The 18200-nt window shown below is 38.5% G+C and overlaps 2 protein-coding genes across 5 annotated transcripts in view; one reads left to right on the forward strand and one right to left on the reverse strand.

Moving 5' to 3' along the window:
- Positions 1 to 5475: 5475 nt before the first annotated feature.
- LOC107732968 (sialic acid-binding Ig-like lectin 13) lies at positions 5476 to 9134 on the reverse strand. The gene is made up of 8 exons (XM_016544442.1): positions 9089 to 9134; positions 8148 to 8510; positions 7744 to 8061; positions 7370 to 7636; positions 6969 to 7265; positions 6696 to 6780; positions 6038 to 6092; positions 5476 to 5870 (listed from the first exon to the last, which is right to left on the reverse strand). The coding sequence occupies exons 1-8, from the start codon at positions 9132 to 9134 to the stop codon at positions 5556 to 5558; spliced, it is 1746 nt and encodes a 581-aa protein (XP_016399928.1). The 3' UTR covers positions 5476 to 5555.
- A 4920-nt stretch (positions 9135 to 14054) lies between these two features.
- The window catches only part of LOC107733003 (protein asunder homolog), a 13393-nt gene continuing 9247 nt past the window's right edge, over positions 14055 to 18200 (forward strand). Inside the window, exons 1-5 of one of the 4 annotated variants that reach the window (XM_016544506.1) lie at positions 14055 to 14317; positions 14433 to 14464; positions 14542 to 14773; positions 15703 to 15777; positions 17560 to 17762. In XM_016544506.1, coding sequence (XP_016399992.1) covers positions 14439 to 14464; positions 14542 to 14773; positions 15703 to 15777; positions 17560 to 17762 — 536 coding nt within the window. In that variant the 5' untranslated portion in view covers positions 14055 to 14317; positions 14433 to 14438. The remainder of the gene's footprint in view (positions 14318 to 14432; positions 14465 to 14541; positions 14774 to 15702; positions 15778 to 17559; positions 17763 to 18200) is intronic. The other 3 variants (XM_016544505.1, XM_016544507.1, XM_016544509.1) reach the window with 3 other exon arrangements.

Below are 18200 nucleotides of genomic sequence, written 5' to 3' on the forward strand. Positions count from 1 at the left end.
AAGCCAATATTATGATTATGGTGTTTACATGAGTTGCTTTTAGAATATTCCTTTCATGTTCCCATTTTACATGTTATAGTACATAGTTCGATTAATGGCACACGTCATTACGTCCCACGTGACGCCCCACATGTCTTAATTCGATTAGTGTTTACTTCGATTATGACTTTAGCTGGATTAAGGTAATCAAAAATCTCTGTTTACATGGTAGATTCTTAATCAGAGTATTGTCTTAATCGTATTACAATCGGAGTATTGTTGTCCAAGTAAACGTATTGACTGTTCTGGATCGGGGCTAATCACCATCGGCCCGTCAGCCTCCCAGACACCACCGGACTGTGCTGGAGGGAGGCAATTATCTGGTGTCTGGAGAGCGTCTACCCCCAATCCAGAACACAGCCAGACCCAGAGCCCAGCCCACCATCACCCCGCTGTGCGGAGCAAAAGCCTGAGCCCACTGATGACGGAGAGCCAGAGCCCGCCGCGACCGATGAGCCATCGCCAGAGAGAGCAACAGAGCTGAGGATCACCCAGGAGCGAGAGCACGTGACATCAGACCAAGTGCGAGAGCTGGCTACAGAGCTCACCACGGGGGAGAGCATCATGGACAGGGAGAGCACGGAGGTGAGCTGAGCTCAGTGGACTGTAATTGGGATATATATGCAGACATGCCCCCTCTTCTCCCGCCTTCGTCTGAATTATCTGTTAGCCCTGAATTATCTGTTAGCCCTGAGTTATCTGTCTGCCCTGAACTGTCTATCTGCCCTGAACTATCTGCCTGTGGGACAACGACCACGGAGGTCGTCCCCCTGTCACGCCCTGTCACCTGTGTGTGTGGGCAGCGCATACCGGTTCTGAGCCCCCTTAGCATCCTGAACTCCCGCCCAGCCTCCCTCTTCCACCACCTCTGTACCAGTCCTCACCATCACCACCACTGTATCCTGGCAGCCCCTCTGCTCACCCTCAGCCCACCATTTGTGCGTGGGATCACCGTGGGTCTGCCAGTCTCCATCGGTGTCATGGCTAGAGGATCCCTTGTCTCCGCCTCCATCCTCTGAGTCCCGGACTCCGCCTCGGCCCTTCGACCCAGCGGCTCCACCATGGCTCGTAGCTCCCTCATTTCCACCGTGACCCGTCAGTCCACCAGCTCTGCCGGGCTCCCTCGTCCCTCCGGCACCGCCTTAGTCTGTTGTCGACCATTCGCTGCCTCGGGACTCCACTCCTCTGTCTACACCTCATTCTTCCATCCCTCCGGCTCTGTCAGGCTCCTCCTTCCCCACCTGCTCCACCGCCATTGGTCAGCCCCCTGGAGCCGTCAGCCCTTCCTCCACCATGGCTCCTCCCTCCTTCGGCTCCTGTGGGACAACGACCACGGAGGTCGTCCCCCTGTCACGCCCTGTCACCTGTGTGTGTGGGCAGCGCATACCGGTTCTGAGCCCCCTTAGCATCCTGAACTCCCGCCCAGCCTCCCTCTTCCACCACCTCTGTACCAGTCCTCACCATCACCACCACTGTATCCTGGCAGCCCCTCTGCTCACCCTCAGCCCACCATTTGTGCGTGGGATCACCGTGGGTCTGCCAGTCTCCATCGGTGTCATGGCTAGAGGATCCCTTGTCTCCGCCTCCATCCTCTGAGTCCCGGACTCCGCCTCGGCCCTTCGACCCAGCGGCTCCACCATGGCTCGTAGCTCCCTCATTTCCACCGTGACCCGTCAGTCCACCAGCTCTGCCGGGCTCCCTCGTCCCTCCGGCACCGCCTTAGTCTGTTGTCGACCATTCGCTGCCTCGGGACTCCACTCCTCTGTCTACACCTCATTCTTCCATCCCTCCGGCTCTGTCAGGCTCCTCCTTCCCCACCTGCTCCACCGCCATTGGTCAGCCCCCTGGAGCCGTCAGCCCTTCCTCCACCATGGCTCCTCCCTCCTTCGGCTCCACTGTGGGCCACCATCATGGCTGTGGCCTGGGTCCCACCTGGCTCCTCCAAGTCCCTCCTGTCTCCTCCCTCCATCTGATCCTCCCTGGACTCTGTTCATCGTCCTCCTCCCGGGTGTCCGTCCTCCGGCCAAACCTCCACCTGTATTGTTTGCCTGCCTTCATGCCAGCCCTTTGCCATCCCCTGTCACCATCCCATATCCACTCTTTTGTCCTCCTCCTAAGTCCCCCTCCGTCCCTCCCTTTGTTGTTTCTGTGGCGCAAGGTCGCACCTTCCGGGAGGAGGGCGAACTGTCACACCTCTGGACTGTTTGTTGTGTTTTCTTTCCTCATATGCTCTGTGTGACCTAGTTTCTGTCTCCCATTCATTATGTCATTTGGTTCAGGTGTGTCTACGTCATGGCCAAAAGTTTTGCCAGTGACATAAATTTTGTGTTTTGTAAAGTTTGCTGCTTCAGTATTTGTAGATTATTTTTCCACATGTTTCTATGGTATACTGAAAAACAATGATAAGCATATCATAAGTTTTAAAGGCTTTTATTGGCAAAAAAATAATGAGTCAATATTTACAGTGTTGACCCTTGCTTTGTGACATGGTGCTCCATCATGCTGGAAAATGCACGGATCATCACCAAATTCGGCTCATGGATCGTTGGAAGAAGTCGCTCTTGCAGGACATTTTGATACCATTCTTTATTCATGGCTGTGCTTTTGGGCAGAATTATTAGAAAGCCCACTCCCATGGTTGAAAAGCAACCCCACACATGGATGGTTTCAGGATGCCTCCGTTTTGGCACAACACAGGACTCATGGAAGCATTCACCTTTTCTTCTCCGAACAATAGATTTCCCAGATGTCCCAAAAAGTTGGAAGGGAGCTTCATCAGAGAAAATAACTTTGCACCAGTCTTCTGCTGTCCAATCCTTGTACTTCCTGCAGAATTTCAGTCTGTCCTTGATGTTTTTCTTGGAGAGAAATGTCCAAAAGTCTTGCCCTCTTGATGCATGCAGATGCTCAGCCTGCTGCCATTCCTGAGCAAGCTCTGCACTGCTGGAGACACGCAAAGCGATGATGGCTGCACGTGTTTCTTTGGAGGTAACCATTGCTAACAAGAACACAATGATTGGAAGCGCTTCTTCCCTCCTTTTATAGCAATCAGTCTGCTCTTACAATCTAATTAGTATGATAGTGATTTCACCTGACTAGTACTCATTCACACTTTCCACATGTGCTGCTGATATGATTAGTCAATTAATGTTAGCTGGTCATTTTGTGTCAGGATCAAAAAACAGTTAATTTTTTTTGTGTGAAAAGTACATTTTTTGGCCAATAAAGCGTTTAGCAATTATTTAAAACGCATCTGATCACTCTACACAATAATCTAGAAACAATGTGAATGAACACCACAACAGCTTAAACAAACTTTGCAAAACACAAAATTTATGTCACTGCCAAAACCTTTGGCCATGACTGAGTTAATATCTTCATTTGCCAACCTTCTTAACTTGTGTTCTGTTCACTGATTTCAGTCCGGTATTGTTGATGTTACCCTGTGTGTTAGACCCTCTTCTTCGTGTGGATTATCATTAAAGGGGTCATATGATGCTGCTAAAAAGAACATTATTTTGTGTATTTGGTGTAATGAAATGTGTTTATGCTGTTTAAGGTTCAGAAAACACATTATTTTCCACATACTGTACATTATTGTTTCTCCTCTATGCCCCGCCTTTCTGAAACGCGTCGATTTTTACAAAGCTCATCAGTCTGAAAAAGCGAGGTGTGCTCTGACTGGCCAGCTATCCAGTGCGTTGTGATTGGCCGAATACCTCAATTGGCGCGGCCGCGATTTCAATGAAGGAGCGTCCGGAAGGACATGTGACGACTCCGGGCTGGACTCCGCTTCGTCCACGGTGAAAGCTGATCCGGCGATCCACAGCGCAAAGTTGTAGTATTTCCTCAGCAACCAGCACGGATCAGCTCCAGGCATGACGAAGCAGATATCGTCCTCTTTTGGAAGACCAAACAAAGTAGTTTCGCTTTCACAACGAAGCACACAGCGTCTTTACGACATGGCGGCGGCAACAACAAAACTACAGCGAGAATAAAGTTAGGTCTTCTTTCTTTGCGTGAACATTTGGGCGGCATTATGCAAATCTTCCCACATAGCAACGTAGATACGTGGGGGCATGTTAGAACGAGCTGTTTTCGTTAGGCGTGGATGACTCTTAACTTTTATAAAGAATATCTCTTTGGATTTGAGACTTTAGTCTTTGCAACTTTACAGATCTTCTTTATGCACTAAGAGCTTGTAACACTCCAAAAAGAAAGGAAAAATTTTAATCGCATCATATGACCCCTTTAAAAGGATTTGTTGTTATAATCTTCGTTGTACCTTCGTCTCCCTAACAGCAGTAGTGTGACAGTGACGTGACGTAGGACGCGCATTGCTACAGCAAAAAATATATTTGAAAAACAAAAATTGGCACATCCCAAAACTCCAGACCCTCTTTTTTGTTTTCATAAAATAATTTAAGCATTACCTCTCACTGATTAAATTAATTTTTTAAAATTATTTTCCTGTCTTTAATGACTTGTAATTCTCAAAAATATTACTATAAGATAACTATAATTAAATTGGAATTATGCCTAATGCTTTGCTGTAAACTGTCAGGCAAAGGGCTCGATTGGCTACTGTTCCTGTTGCTATACTAGCTCTTCAAGCCAGGATTGTCTGCTTCTCAGCGTCTATTTTGCACACTTTGACTAACTAAGAATCAATGAATAAATAAATATGAAACGTATGTAAGTATTTATTTATGATTGTGACACGTACAGTATGTATAAATAATAGACCTGCAGTTTGGGGGGTTTAGGCTGCCTATGCAGAACTTGGTAAAAGTTCAAATGATCACTCATGTAAATTTTCAAAGATAAAAAAAGATGAAAGTACCTTTGAGAACAAAGCCAATATCTGTTATAATGCAAAACAGGTGGCTGTGGCATTATGCACTGATGCAACTGAACTCACTTCATTTACTAAAAGTAACACTGACATCATCATATGGTGTAGGTTGGTATATGTTTCAATAGTGGTCACTTAAAATAAAATTTTAATTTTTTTAATATTTTGATAATTAAATCCTGGGCATATGTGAGAGAAACTGTAAAACTGTTATAGCTGGAAAATAACTTTTACAAACTGAAGCCTTACAATTGTGGAATTATTTTAATACTTTTTTTTCTTTTGTTTTTATCTTGCATGAAATGCACTTATGTAAAACTGACTGTTTTTATGATGCTGATGAGACAACTTCATAAACACTTCATAATCATTATTAAGCAGGCCTATTAACAACAACAAATATTGCACATGCAGTTCCCCACAAAGTGTGTTTGTAGACTTAAATATTTATGTGAAGTGTAACATGATTGAATTACATAAAATAATAATAGTAGCATTCATTAAAAAAAGACAGTTTAAATTCCAAGAATTTTTGTTTGTTATCTAACACAATAACAGAAATTACATATTTTAGTGTGCTTTAAATCCACATTTAAATTAATTAAAAATGACATGTTTGTAGAAATATTGTATGCTTTCGTAGATTCGCCTTGCTTTACGTTCATATCTGCACCTGTTTTGCTTTGGCTGCTGCTTTGTGAGGAACCTGGTAAATGTCTTCGCCATGTGGCATTGAGGGAACCTTTCTGATCTTTGCCTCGCTATCTTCTATGTTTTGACCACAGTATCGGACCACAGCATAATCAGTAGTAAGCGATGAGATGCCTCTGATGTTGTTTGACTCCGGATTGGTGTTTGTAAAGTTAATTGTTGAATAATGTAGGGGTTCTGGGTGATTTAGTGTGGGGGCTTCAGCTGATGACACCATAACTGTATTAGCATAAAAAGGCTCTCCCCTGCTGTCCACCGAATCAGCCTAGTGGATGAACAAAGATGGAGAATCATCAATCGAGACCTTTTATGCACAAGAAACTTGAAATGTGTCAGCGGGTGCAGAAACTAATTGTAAAAGCAGTCTGGTGTTTTACGATTTTGACATATTTATGAATGAATAGCATGTGTGTTTGATATATTGTAACATACCCCATCAGTCTGAATCAGTCCAGCTTTATCTCCACTATGAGTCCTGAAGATACATCTATAGAAATAATTCATTATTTAAAAACATAAATCTGCTTGTACCTTATTTATCAGAAATTGTTATTACTCAGAGGTTTCTCTTTCATAGCTCAGGAGACTTTAAATATAGTGAAACATAAGGAATATACAGTAGGCGAAATATAACTCCAACAAATATCAGAGTCTCAGATGTTCCTTCCACAATTCCTTAGGTGAAATAAAAACAGAAACACAAGAAACAAAATTGTTGACATAAAGTTAGTCCATACAGCTATGAGATGAATGTAGATGACCCAGATAATTTGATCTTGGAAGTATTTGGAAGCAGTTTACAAAATGTTTATACTGAAAATCTCTTAACGTTTAGTTGCAGAAAAAAAATCATCAAATCTGACACTACTGTAATTTGAGACATTGTTGAGATCTCCTCTGAAACTCTAGTAGACATATACAAGAATATTAGGGTGTTTTCTGGGAAATGGAGATGATTGGAAAACCAGGAGAGTTCAGCAATAGTCTCTGTTTGCTTTACATTTAACTCATTACTGTCTATTATAGAGACCTCCTTTGTGATTTTTCTTTCTTATAGTTTTTACATTAGGCAATCACACTGTCTACTTACTTGTACAGCAGTGTTGTGACCCATAAGATTGCCATAAACGAAGTTCCAGCTGCGACTCCAACCAGGAGGGAGTAAATGTTAAACCCTATTAAATAAATAAGTGACAGTTCATGGAAACTTTCTTTATTCTAGAGAGCAACTGTTCTGATATTAATGAAAATTGAACCATACATATCTGAATAATTGTTGTCTATTCAATAAAACATCAGCAGGCTAGTTGATTCATTGCCATATCAACAACTAAAATAGATTAACTGTTAAATTTAAATTTACATGGAGCTTTGTGAGTGATGAAAACTAGATGAAACAGTTGTTCATCATTGCCATGAGTGTTGTTGCTGACACACTGCAGAGTGGATGTGTGTGTGAGAGACTGATGAAGAGTGATGGAGCTCTTCAAGCCTGTGCTGCTCAATCGCTCTTCACTGATGAACGTGTTTGAAGAGTTAGTGACAGGACGTCCAGACAGATGCCACTCCAGTTCAGGAGAGGGATTCCCATCAGCCTCACAGGAACACACAGTTACATCAGTTCTGGCACAGCTGGAGGAAGTGGAAATCTGAGGAGCATCTATTAGAGAGAAAGATCGAGAATGGTTCGAGTAACTTTTTATGCAGTTTACATTGTTTACAATCACTTGGTTGAAAGATTTTCTCTGTTCCTTTAATACTCACACTGAATGTCCAGCATCACTGAAGAGTTTTGGGTGCCATGTTGGTTCTGAGCTGTACAGTGGTAGGAGCCTCTGTGTTTCAGGTCGATCCTATCGAAGGTAAGTGTGTGTCCAGTCTCCAGCTGCTCCATCTGTCCTTCACTCTCTCTGGACCAGGTGTAGTTCAGCACTGCTGGATTTGCATCACTGCTGCAGATCAGAGTCACTGAACTGCCCTCCAACACAGAGCTGGAGGGAAGCACAGACACTGATGTGTTTTTAGGCGAATCTGAAGGGAAAAAATGGGTCTCACAATAAAAATCACAATAATATGATTGATATCAATAAAAATCACAATAATATGAAAACTAAAAAGCATCTCAAAGCATCACTTACACTGAACATGTAATGTGATGCTGTCCTGTGCTGTTTTGTTCTCGTCCTGTAGCTGGTAGGTTATAGTGCAGGTGAAAGTGACTCTGTGCTGACGGTGAGTAGCAGTGAAGTTCAGATCAGAGATGAGCTCCTCTAGTCTGCTGCTCTCACTGAGGGGGATTCTGGGAGTGGAGCTCCATGTGAGAGTTGGTGGAGGAGAGGAGCAGAGAGTCTCAGCAGAGCAGCGCAGACTCACAGAGCTCCCCTCCAACACCTCCTCCTGATCCTGCACCTCCTTCTGCTCCACATACAGCTGCACTGTGGGTTTGGGGGGAGAGTCTGAAAAAGTAAAATGACAATGACGGCAACTTTTAAAACATTCATTTAACACATTTGTTTATAAATAAAATGCTCAAATCACTCACCAATCACATTTATAGTGGAGGCATTTACAGTGTAGACGTATTTCAAATCACCACTTTCAATCCTGAAGTAATATTTACCAGTGTGCTTTGAACTAACATTATAGAAGACAGTGGTGCAGTTCTTCTCATGTAGTTTTCCAGTTATTTCCCCATTAAAGTGATCAGGTTTGGGATCTGTGGAGTGAAACACTAGATGGCCATTCATCTTATCTCTATCTTTGAACCATAGTCCTGTAGCTCTCTCAGTGAGGCCTTTGTCAAATATTTCACGAATCTCAAATGTGCACTTTATGATCACACAGGATCCACTGAGAGCTTCGATCTTCTGTGGCAGACTGATGCTAAAATCTCTACAACAAACACCTAATAACACACACAACAGAAACATGTTAAACATACGAAGAAATGTACAACCACAAAACGTTAAAAAGAATATACTTATTTTTACTTAAATATGCTTCATTTATAATGAAATTAAACTCATTAACTGTTATACTGTAGTTAATTCATTAACAATAAAAGTTCAGCTTATGTGAGCATGTTTGATTGCTTGTTATTCACGTTTTTTTTTTATCATTCAGGAAAAGTCTAAGTCATAATGATTGACATATGTGCTTTGTACTTTTGTCTGCATTAAATTATAAATAAGAAGTATTATTTTTTCCTTGTAAATGTAATTGAGTAATAGTACATGTATTCTGTTTTAACAGAACATAGGTGAAGTACAGATTCCCCAAAATAATACTTAAGCATATTAGTATAGACTATAACTTAAATACTTTTCACATTTGCAATTAAACCATTTAGACCTAGTTATATACCACAGTCTAAACACACTGGTTTTATAAAACACATTCAGGATAAATATTATAGTTGTTTACTTCATCTTACAAATGAGGAAGCAACAAACATTGTGGAAGTTAAAGGAGAGATACACACACCTTGTAAGAGAAAGACAAAAATGCTGATTTTCTCAGCTACGCTCATCTTGCTATTAAAAGATGGTCAGACCTAAGTAGAGATGATATATACAATCACATTACAAAAATTATACAAACACGAACAACATACAAACACACACTCAACACTGTTGTTCTGGAATGATTTTAGGCAAACAAATATTATTCTCATAATCATAAATCATCTGAAACAAACCATCTGTACACCCAGGAAGAAAAAGGTACAAAGCTGTCACTGGGGTGGTACCCTAAGGTACAAAAGCTGAAAGGTACATCTTTGTACCTCATTTACCTCTACATATTAGTACCTTATTAGTACTTTAATAGTACATATTAGTACCTAAAGTGCACTATTAGCACCTTTTGAAAGGATTCAGCCCCAGTGACCGTTTCTGTTTTTATATATCATATTTATAATACATTATAAGAGTATTCTTAAAGCATAATAATGAATGCATAATGTATTCTAAAAAATATATAATATGCTGAATCATCTCATGAGTAATCATAACAACAGATTTAATGCATTACAATATTTACTTATTTTTACTTATAAACGTATTATTTATTTGTGGTTATAGCTTTTAAGATTATGATGATTTATAATACAGTACACAATGAACACAATGCATCCACTTAACTTACAATGGATTATATTTCCCATAGTTATAATGTATTATAAGTCTCATATCTTGCCATTGTTAACTTGTTACTTTACTTAAAGCAGACAAGACCACTTATAAATAATAACAACAACAATGACAACACCAGCAATAATAAAATAAACAAAAACATTCTTAAACAGCCATAAGATCAGATTTCTGATCAGATGAATGTGTAATATGGCACATTTGATTTTAACTATATTTATTGTAATATCAGTAAGATAGTAAGATACTGTACAGATCTTAAATAAATAATGTCAAGATATGAGACTTATAATCCATTACAAATTAAGTGGATTTAATGTGGTGTTTATTGCGTGTTATACATAATTATACTCGTAAACGTTATGACCACAAATAAGTTTTTATAATGTATCATAATTGTTGTTATGATTATTTATGAGATGAAACAACATATTATAAGATTTTTTTATCATGCATTATGCATTTATTCTAATGCCTTACGAATACCCTTATAATGTGTTATAAAAATGGGCTTCATAGAAAGTGTTACCTAAAAATGTATATTATATAATTTTTTTAAAAATAAAGTACAATTGCAAATTTGCCATAGCTTTTGGGTAAACAATGTATTTACATATTTAGCCTTAAACGTGCTTGACTGCTTAAATGTAGCTGAAAAGCCATTAAAGGTTTATGTGGCCAAGACTTTGATGTATATGCCTTTAAGCAGAAAAAGGTGTGACAACTCTTCTCTACATCAACACAAGCCCTCAATTTGAACAGAACAAAAAGTAAGAATAAGAATGGTTAACATTTCAGAAAATCAAATAGATTATTAAAGAAAGTTTCATGTTGGAACTGTTTTTATAACTTGTATCTTTAGCCAAACAATAACCTCAAACCTTAAGTTTTTGAATATACAAACTTTTAATGATTTTGTAAAGTCTGTAAATCCTGAGCTGATCTAAAGCTATGAATTACCTTTAATATAAATTACAGAAAAAGCAAACACGAGGAGTATAAATGATTGCAGGACAAAACAAGACTTAAAAAAATAAATCTATTAGTTTCGGTTTATAAATTCATCAAGGGAATAAATTACAAACATTTGTCTTGGAGAGATAAATGAACAGAATAAAACATCAGGATCTAAAACATCAGAATCAACACACCTGAGAATATTAAAACTGTCATTTAGGTCTTACTGATATTAAACTATACTTACCAGAGAAGGCTGATAAAAAGTTTAAGAAATCGTCTGAATATTGGTAAAGAGTAAAGCTGACTGCTTTGACACAGACTTCTTTTTAGACTGGAAGGCGCTATGCTGTATGAAGATAACACAATGCATGACTAATATTTGACTAATCAAACCTACTCAGCAGTGGCTGTATCTATAACCTTCATGCTGTTCACAAACAGAACAATCTACACAAACATACTTGACAGTCAATACCTTCAAGCAAATTACCCTTGATTTGTTATACTTTCCATGATGGCAACATTTGTGTAGCCTAAAGTCACAGTGAGGTTATATTAATATAAACTGAGCTTTTATAAAATATTTAAAATTCAAAATAATAATAATGAATAAATAAATAAACAATAAAAATCGACCAGTATGAGAATATGTTTTGGGGACGGCAGGTTTCAACATCAAGAGCTCATGAGGAGCTACAGAAGAGCTACTGTATAGCTCAAATTGCTGTAGCTTAATGCTGGATATGATATAGGAGTCAGAACACACAGTGCATGGCAGTTTGGCATATGGGGCTGCGTAACTGCACTCTTAGAAAATAAAAAGTACAAAGGCTGTCACTGGGGTGGTACCTTTTCAAAAGGTACACATTTTTACCTAAAGGGCGCATAATGGTACCTTAAAGATACATATTAGTACCTAAAAGGTACAAAAGCATACATTTGGAAAAGGTACTGCCCCAGTTTTTGTACCTTTTTTTCTGAGAGTGCACAAACTGGTCAGAGCGCCCTTGATAACCCCTGTCCACACCGAAACCACAGATAATGGGCATGTGAGCATCAGAACTGGATCATGGAGCAATGGAAGAAGGATTGAGTGATCTGATAAATCACTCTTTTAGATCAAGTGGATGGCTGGGTGTGTGTGCATCTTTTAACTGGGGAAGAGATGGTAGAAAGATGCACTTTGGGAAAAAGGCAGGACGGTGGACGGTGGAGGCAGTGTTATGACCTGGACAATGTTCTGCTGGGAAACCTAGGGGCCTGGCATTCATGTGGATGTTACTTTGACACAAACCGCCTACCTAAAGATTGTTGCAGACCACGTACACCGCTTCATGGCCTTTTTTCAGCAGTATAATGCAAACTGCAAAAATTTGCAAAAAAAAATTTGCAAAAAATTTTTCAACGGTTTGAGGAACATGACAAAGTGTTCAAGGTGTTGCCTTGGCCTCCAAAAATCCCAAATCTCAATCCAACTGAGCATCTGTGGGATGTGCTGGACCAGATACCAAGACACATTCACAACGGTGTATAAATGATTATATACACATATGTAACTTTTAAGAACTGCCTTTTGTTGTGACTTGTTTGTTGTAAAAAAAAAAAAAAAACTATGCCATCATTTATTTAAAATACATTTATTTCATACTAAGTATTCTTCAAATCTATTGACATATTTATTGATATATCACTTAAGACTTACTGATATCAATTTATAATTAAACTTTATTTGGTGTATTTCTTTATTGCACAATGCACAATTATTAATGTTATGCCTAAAATATGTTTTAATATCACTATTAATAAGGATTGTATGATCTCTGTATAATAGCAGTCTTTAAATGCAAGATATTAAAAGTTTATTTAAAAAGTGTACCTGAAGTATACTTGCAATAGTTCCACTTTAGCACAATCAAATATACTTAGGTATATCTTTTGTTGGACCTCAGCACTACTTCCACACATTTAAAGTTTTTTTGCACAAAATTAGTTGTTCCAATTTAGCAGACTTTAAGTATACCAGTTTAAAGTTTAAAGTACCAGTTTAAAAATGGAAGTAGAATGAAATATGTGGAACGATAGGTTTCTGACTAAAAAGAAATATTCACAATCTAAATTTTTCAGCAAGTGTTATTTTAGTAATCATATTCTTGGTAAAATAAAAGACTGGAAAACTGCATAGCTGGAAATTTACATTTACAAATTGAAGGTTTACAATTATGCAAGTTTTAACAAATATCTTCTTTTTTTTAATCTTGCATATATGAAAGCCCTTTGTGGCATAAATCCTGAATATGAGAATGTTAATAAGATTTCGATGCTACTTTCTTGTTAATAAAGGCTATTCAATTTAATATATTATACAGTATATTTCTATTTAATATATTATATATAATATAATATATTATCATGTCACTAAATCATGCTTCAGAATAGCAAGAATAAACTTTTCACTTCCGTTATCTATTATAAAAATGCTTGATTGTTGCAGAATGTATACAGCACTCAATAAACAAAAAGAAGGCAAAGTGTGACCAGGGCCGTCCTTAAGGCGGTGCAACTGGTGAAGCCACGCTGAGCCCTGTGCTTGAGGGGGCCCCGTGGTGAATGGATAGAGGCGAACGCGAACAGACCGAGGCAGTGAACAGACTGCAGTTTCAGCTTCTGTATTTATAGTGTAGGCAGCGGGACATTTCAGATTCATATTGCCGGAAGTGAGAGACTGTAGGTTTTGAATGCTTATATCTTCTAAATACAAATGTTGTCATCATTTTGGAGCACAGCTTATAGATAACTATAAGGCTAACATTTTCAAACTAAAAGCCAAAAAAAAAAAATTTTGATTTCATAGGGACTTTAAGGTGTTTATTGATTTTTCTGTTCTAATTTTGATGGTTTAATATAGATACTTAATTTTGTTAAGTCTGAGACTTTCATTTGAAAATAGTACTGAAATCATAAAAATTGATGATCAAAAAAAAAGTACTGAAATCATGCACTTTATTTTATCTTATGTGTTTTACATTCATATTTTTGTTGTTATTTCTGCTGTTGCCATAAAATGTAAATGAGGTCTTTATGTCAATTGAAAAGCCTAGTCAACAACTGTTGTGTGTTAATTTGACAACATTAATGTGCTTGCATTTCTTTGTATGCTGTTAGGTGTTTGTTGTAGAGATTACAGTGTGATCTGAGACACTGTGTGATCATAAAGTGCAGATTTGAGATGGAATTATTTCTTTATTGTTATTTTTACTACTTAGACTGAAATGAATATGTCAGTCATGCCCCCAGGATGTCACTTTGCACTAGTACCGTTTTATTTGAGTAGGGCGGAATTTCACTGACGGACGGAAGTGAGTAACGGTGTTTTGTGTCCCGTGCGCTTTTATTTTGCTTCTGACAGGTTGTTTGCTAATCCTCCTTGTTCCGTTTTGTTTTTAATCGTCTTATCGTTTGTTTTGGGGTATATTTTTCCCAATACAATTATATACCACCATTTTCTATGCGAGTGGTCTTACTGAGGGCGCATTTACCATCGATGGAAAACTAGCAGGCGATGCTAGCAAGCTAAAGCTAGCTGCATTTCTGTGACACAAAGGTGACAAAATAACAAATGTTATTGTCTAAATAATTAAGATTAATTAAATAACCCTCGTCAACTCTTTATTACTTAAATATTTTCTTTTGTAACACTAAATACATTTTCTTTCCAGAAAGAAATGTTGACAACCATCTCCAGAGCAGGGTTGGCTAACGTTACTCCTGTCATATAGTCATATATTTAAAGTGCATATTTGATTTTCCACAATCTCTGTGCTGCAGGACCAGGATGAGGATATTCTCAGTTTCACACAAGACGGCCTTTGTGGTCGATCACTGCCCGTACATGGCAGAGCCCAGCCGGCAGCTGATTGAATGTGACATGCTGACCAAAAGCCGCTCGCAGGGTGTGATTCCTCTGGCTCCAGTGTCCAAATGTCTCTGGACGTGTGCGATTGAGTGCTCCATGGAGTACTGCCGGATCGTGTACGACGTTTACCCCACCAAGAAACTGGTGAGTGTATGGAAACTGGAGCTGTTTATAGCTGTAGTCACAACTAGTATCGACACAGATTTCACGAATCGATTTGATTCCGATTCACAAATTCTTCATTTGATTTGGATTCGATTCAGAACTGATTGAACTGACATTTGGATATAAGGTGTGTCTACTTTACTAAAGTAAAACATGTAAATTTTTTTTCTGAAGGAAAACATTATCAACTAGTGCTGTAAACTACGTGTAAAACTGGTACATTACTATAATATAAAAGTTTAAAAATTAACAAGTGTCACACACACACAACACATAATATAAACAGACATGAATTCAAACATGATATATGAGATCACTAACAGGTTAAGTATTAATATGGAGTATAGTGTATATATTTAGCAAAATGCTCCTCTCTAGAGTTCTATAATGTATACATTGTACAAATATAATGTTTTATTGACATCTTTCCACGGTTGAAACACTGATAGATTACATGAGACATGATACATTTCAGTAAATTGTTTTTCAACAAACCTTCTGACATTCATTCATTTTTATTTCTTGCTTTAACTAGTAATAAAAAGGTGAGTATGATCTGTTTATGTGCGCTCCGTGCTGCTTGAATGCTTGAACAGAATTTAAAAGCTGAGACTTTGTTTCATATCAAAGTAACAAAACTTATTGTGATTATTGTATAGGTGGCGTGCTATAAATAATGTTTAGTGAAATTTAGTTTGGCACTGTTTTATTTTCATCAACAGAAATCGGCATAGACTAAAAGATTGATCTTGGGTTTTAAGAATCAATATGGTTAACCCAGCCCTACTATGAACTGTTTGCTATGGAAAAGGCTCAAAAGAATTGTGTGAAAATTCTTCAAAAATGTTCCTTTTTTAATGCTCCATGGAAAAAAATGGAGGATAAGCTATTCCTTTAATGTCTCTCAGGTGAACTACATCGTGAGCGATTCTGAGGTTCACATCTTGAACAGCTGGAAGCAAGAGGACCAGAATACACAGCAGGTAAAACGCACATCTGTCACTCTGCACATCCATATGGAGCACCCTTCTTGTACCAGAGTAACCTGAGCATTGTGTTGAGCTAGTGTTAAAGATTTCCTCGATTGCTAACTAGGGCTGAACGATTTTGGAAAATAATCTAATTGCGATTTTTTTTACCAATATTGCGATTGCGATTTAATATGCAATTATTTTTTTTAAAGCTCTTTATGTTCTGTATTATTCAACAAAGACAAGCTATAAATAAAGCAAATGCAATTAATCGTTCAGCCCTATTGCTAACACACAATTCATGAAACAATTAACCATTTTCTCGCAACAATAAACAAAATTTCAAAACTACACACCCACTTGTACAAACTTCAGACTTCCAGGTCAAAATCAGATATTTTAGTCAAAAACAATGTTCTCTATCATCAGAATCCAATCTTTGGCCTCAGATGACATACCCATGCCTGTCAAAAACACTACTTTCCTGCCTAGAGAACACTAGTGAGATCAATTCAAAACACTGTTACAAAAACCTGCTTTTGGGAATAAGGAATCATTTTGCAAGTCAGTGTCTAATTACAGTATGCAACATAAATAGAGGGGTGCAGATACATGTGAAAATGTGCTGAGGCTGTACAACATGTGCTACAGTATTTACTGTACATATAATAGTGAAAGTTCTCTCATCTAAAGTACTGCTACTGTGTGTACTGTAATTATATTGTATGTGTAAGTATAGAAACCCTGTAGATGAGCCTGTAGGCCAGCTTCCCGTATGGTCATTCCATGCACAAGAACAAGGTCAAATATAGTGCTTTGTATTTCATCGGGAACAAATGACCTTTGACCCCATCCCTTCATTTTCTTTTCATCTCCTCTTCCTCTTTGACTCCCACCAGTAGGATTCATTTACCAAAGCACATAATCACCTGTGCTCCTGTTTATTTCATCCAGAGATTCTGACTGGTGTGTCATCAGTTTTGTTACTTAGATAAATGTGTGCTGTGAGATCAATTCAAAACACTGTTACAAAAACCTGCTTTTGGGAATAAGGAATCATTTTGCAAGTCAGTGTCTAATTACAGTATGCAACATAAATAGAGGGGTGCAGATACATGTGAAAATGTGCTGAGGCTGTACAACATGTGCTACAGTATTTACTGTACATATAATAGTGAAAGTTCTCTCATCTAAAGTACTGCTACTGTGTGTACTGTAATTATATTGTATGTGTAAGTATAGAAACCCTGTAGATGAGCCTGTAGGCCAGCTTCCCGTATGGTCATTCCATGCACAAGAACAAGGTCAAATATAGTGCTTTGTATTTCATCAGGAACAAATGACCTTTGACTCCATCCCTTCATTTTTCTTTTCATCTCCTCTTCCTCTTTGACTCCCACCAGTAGGATTCATTTACCAAAGCACATAATCACCTGTGCTCCTGTTTATTTCATCCAGAGATTCTGACTGGTGTGTCATCAGTTTTGTTACTTAGATAAATGTGTGCTGTTTGAGTTCATTTTGTGATGCTTGAGGTAATTATATTGTGTACTTGTGTCTTCTGAACATGGTCAAACCTGTGCAAAATGAGGGCGTTTTTGTGTCGAGTTTTGCAGAAAAGATTTCTCAAATTGGAACTTGTGTGAAAAAAGGTGAAATGTGTTAAAAGTTTTGAGAAATGTGTATTTGTTTCGAGAACTGAATGAATGGTTTGTGAAATTGGGTCAAATTAATCAGTTATAGTGTGTTAGCAATCAAGAAAAAACGTAAGTGTATGTCTGTGGTGTTTGTTAGCTGATGACTGCTTTGGCAGCTGTTGGGCCTCCAAACCCTCGTCAGGATCCTGAATGCTGCAGTGTCCTGCACGGGCTGGTGGCGGCTGTGGAATCGCTGTGTAAGATCACAGAATATCAGCATGAGTCTCGTACCACTCTGATGGACACAGCTGACAAAGTAGCCAACAGGGGGCGCATTATTTGTCTCACCAATGCCAAAAGGTGAGAACTAAAATATTTTTATACATATATTAAGCGGTAAAGGGGTCATATGATGTTGCTAAAAAAAAAACATTATTTGGTGTAATGAAATGTGTTTATGTGGTTTATGGTTCAAAAAACATTATTTTCCACATACTGTACATTGTTGTTTCTCCTCTATGCCCCGCCTTTATGAAATTTTTACAAAGCTCATCGGTCTGAAAAGCGAGGTGTGCTCTGATTGGCCAGCTATCCAGTGCGTTGTGAATACCTGAATACCTCAAGCGTGTGACGGAAATGTTACACCCCTACCATATTGTGATGCCCTGTCCGGCCGGAGCGACGAGACAAAAACATTAAAAGCCATTATAAACAAGGCATTTGTTGCATCCAGTGGGGACATAATTACAGATTATAATGACTTGTACTGTCTTTTTACGCGTTGCATTGCATCACGCC

This window comes from Sinocyclocheilus rhinocerous, unplaced genomic scaffold, assembly GCF_001515625.1.
Source record: "Sinocyclocheilus rhinocerous isolate Xijiao unplaced genomic scaffold, SAMN03320098_v1.1 scaffold400, whole genome shotgun sequence".
Classification (NCBI taxonomy): domain Eukaryota; kingdom Metazoa; phylum Chordata; class Actinopteri; order Cypriniformes; family Cyprinidae; genus Sinocyclocheilus; species Sinocyclocheilus rhinocerous.

Coding starts and splice junctions, on each gene's coding strand:
- LOC107732968 (XM_016544442.1), bottom strand. CDS start 9,134: ATGAGCGTAGCTGAGAAAATCAGCATTTTTGTCTTTCTCTTACAAG. Junction 7,266..7,369: donor AGTGATGCTGGACATTCAGT/GTGAGTATTAAA, acceptor TCTCTCTAATAG/ATGCTCCTCAGATTTCCACT. Junction 5,871..6,037: donor GACTGATTCAGACTGATGGG/GTATGTTACAAT, acceptor TTCATCCACTAG/GCTGATTCGGTGGACAGCAG.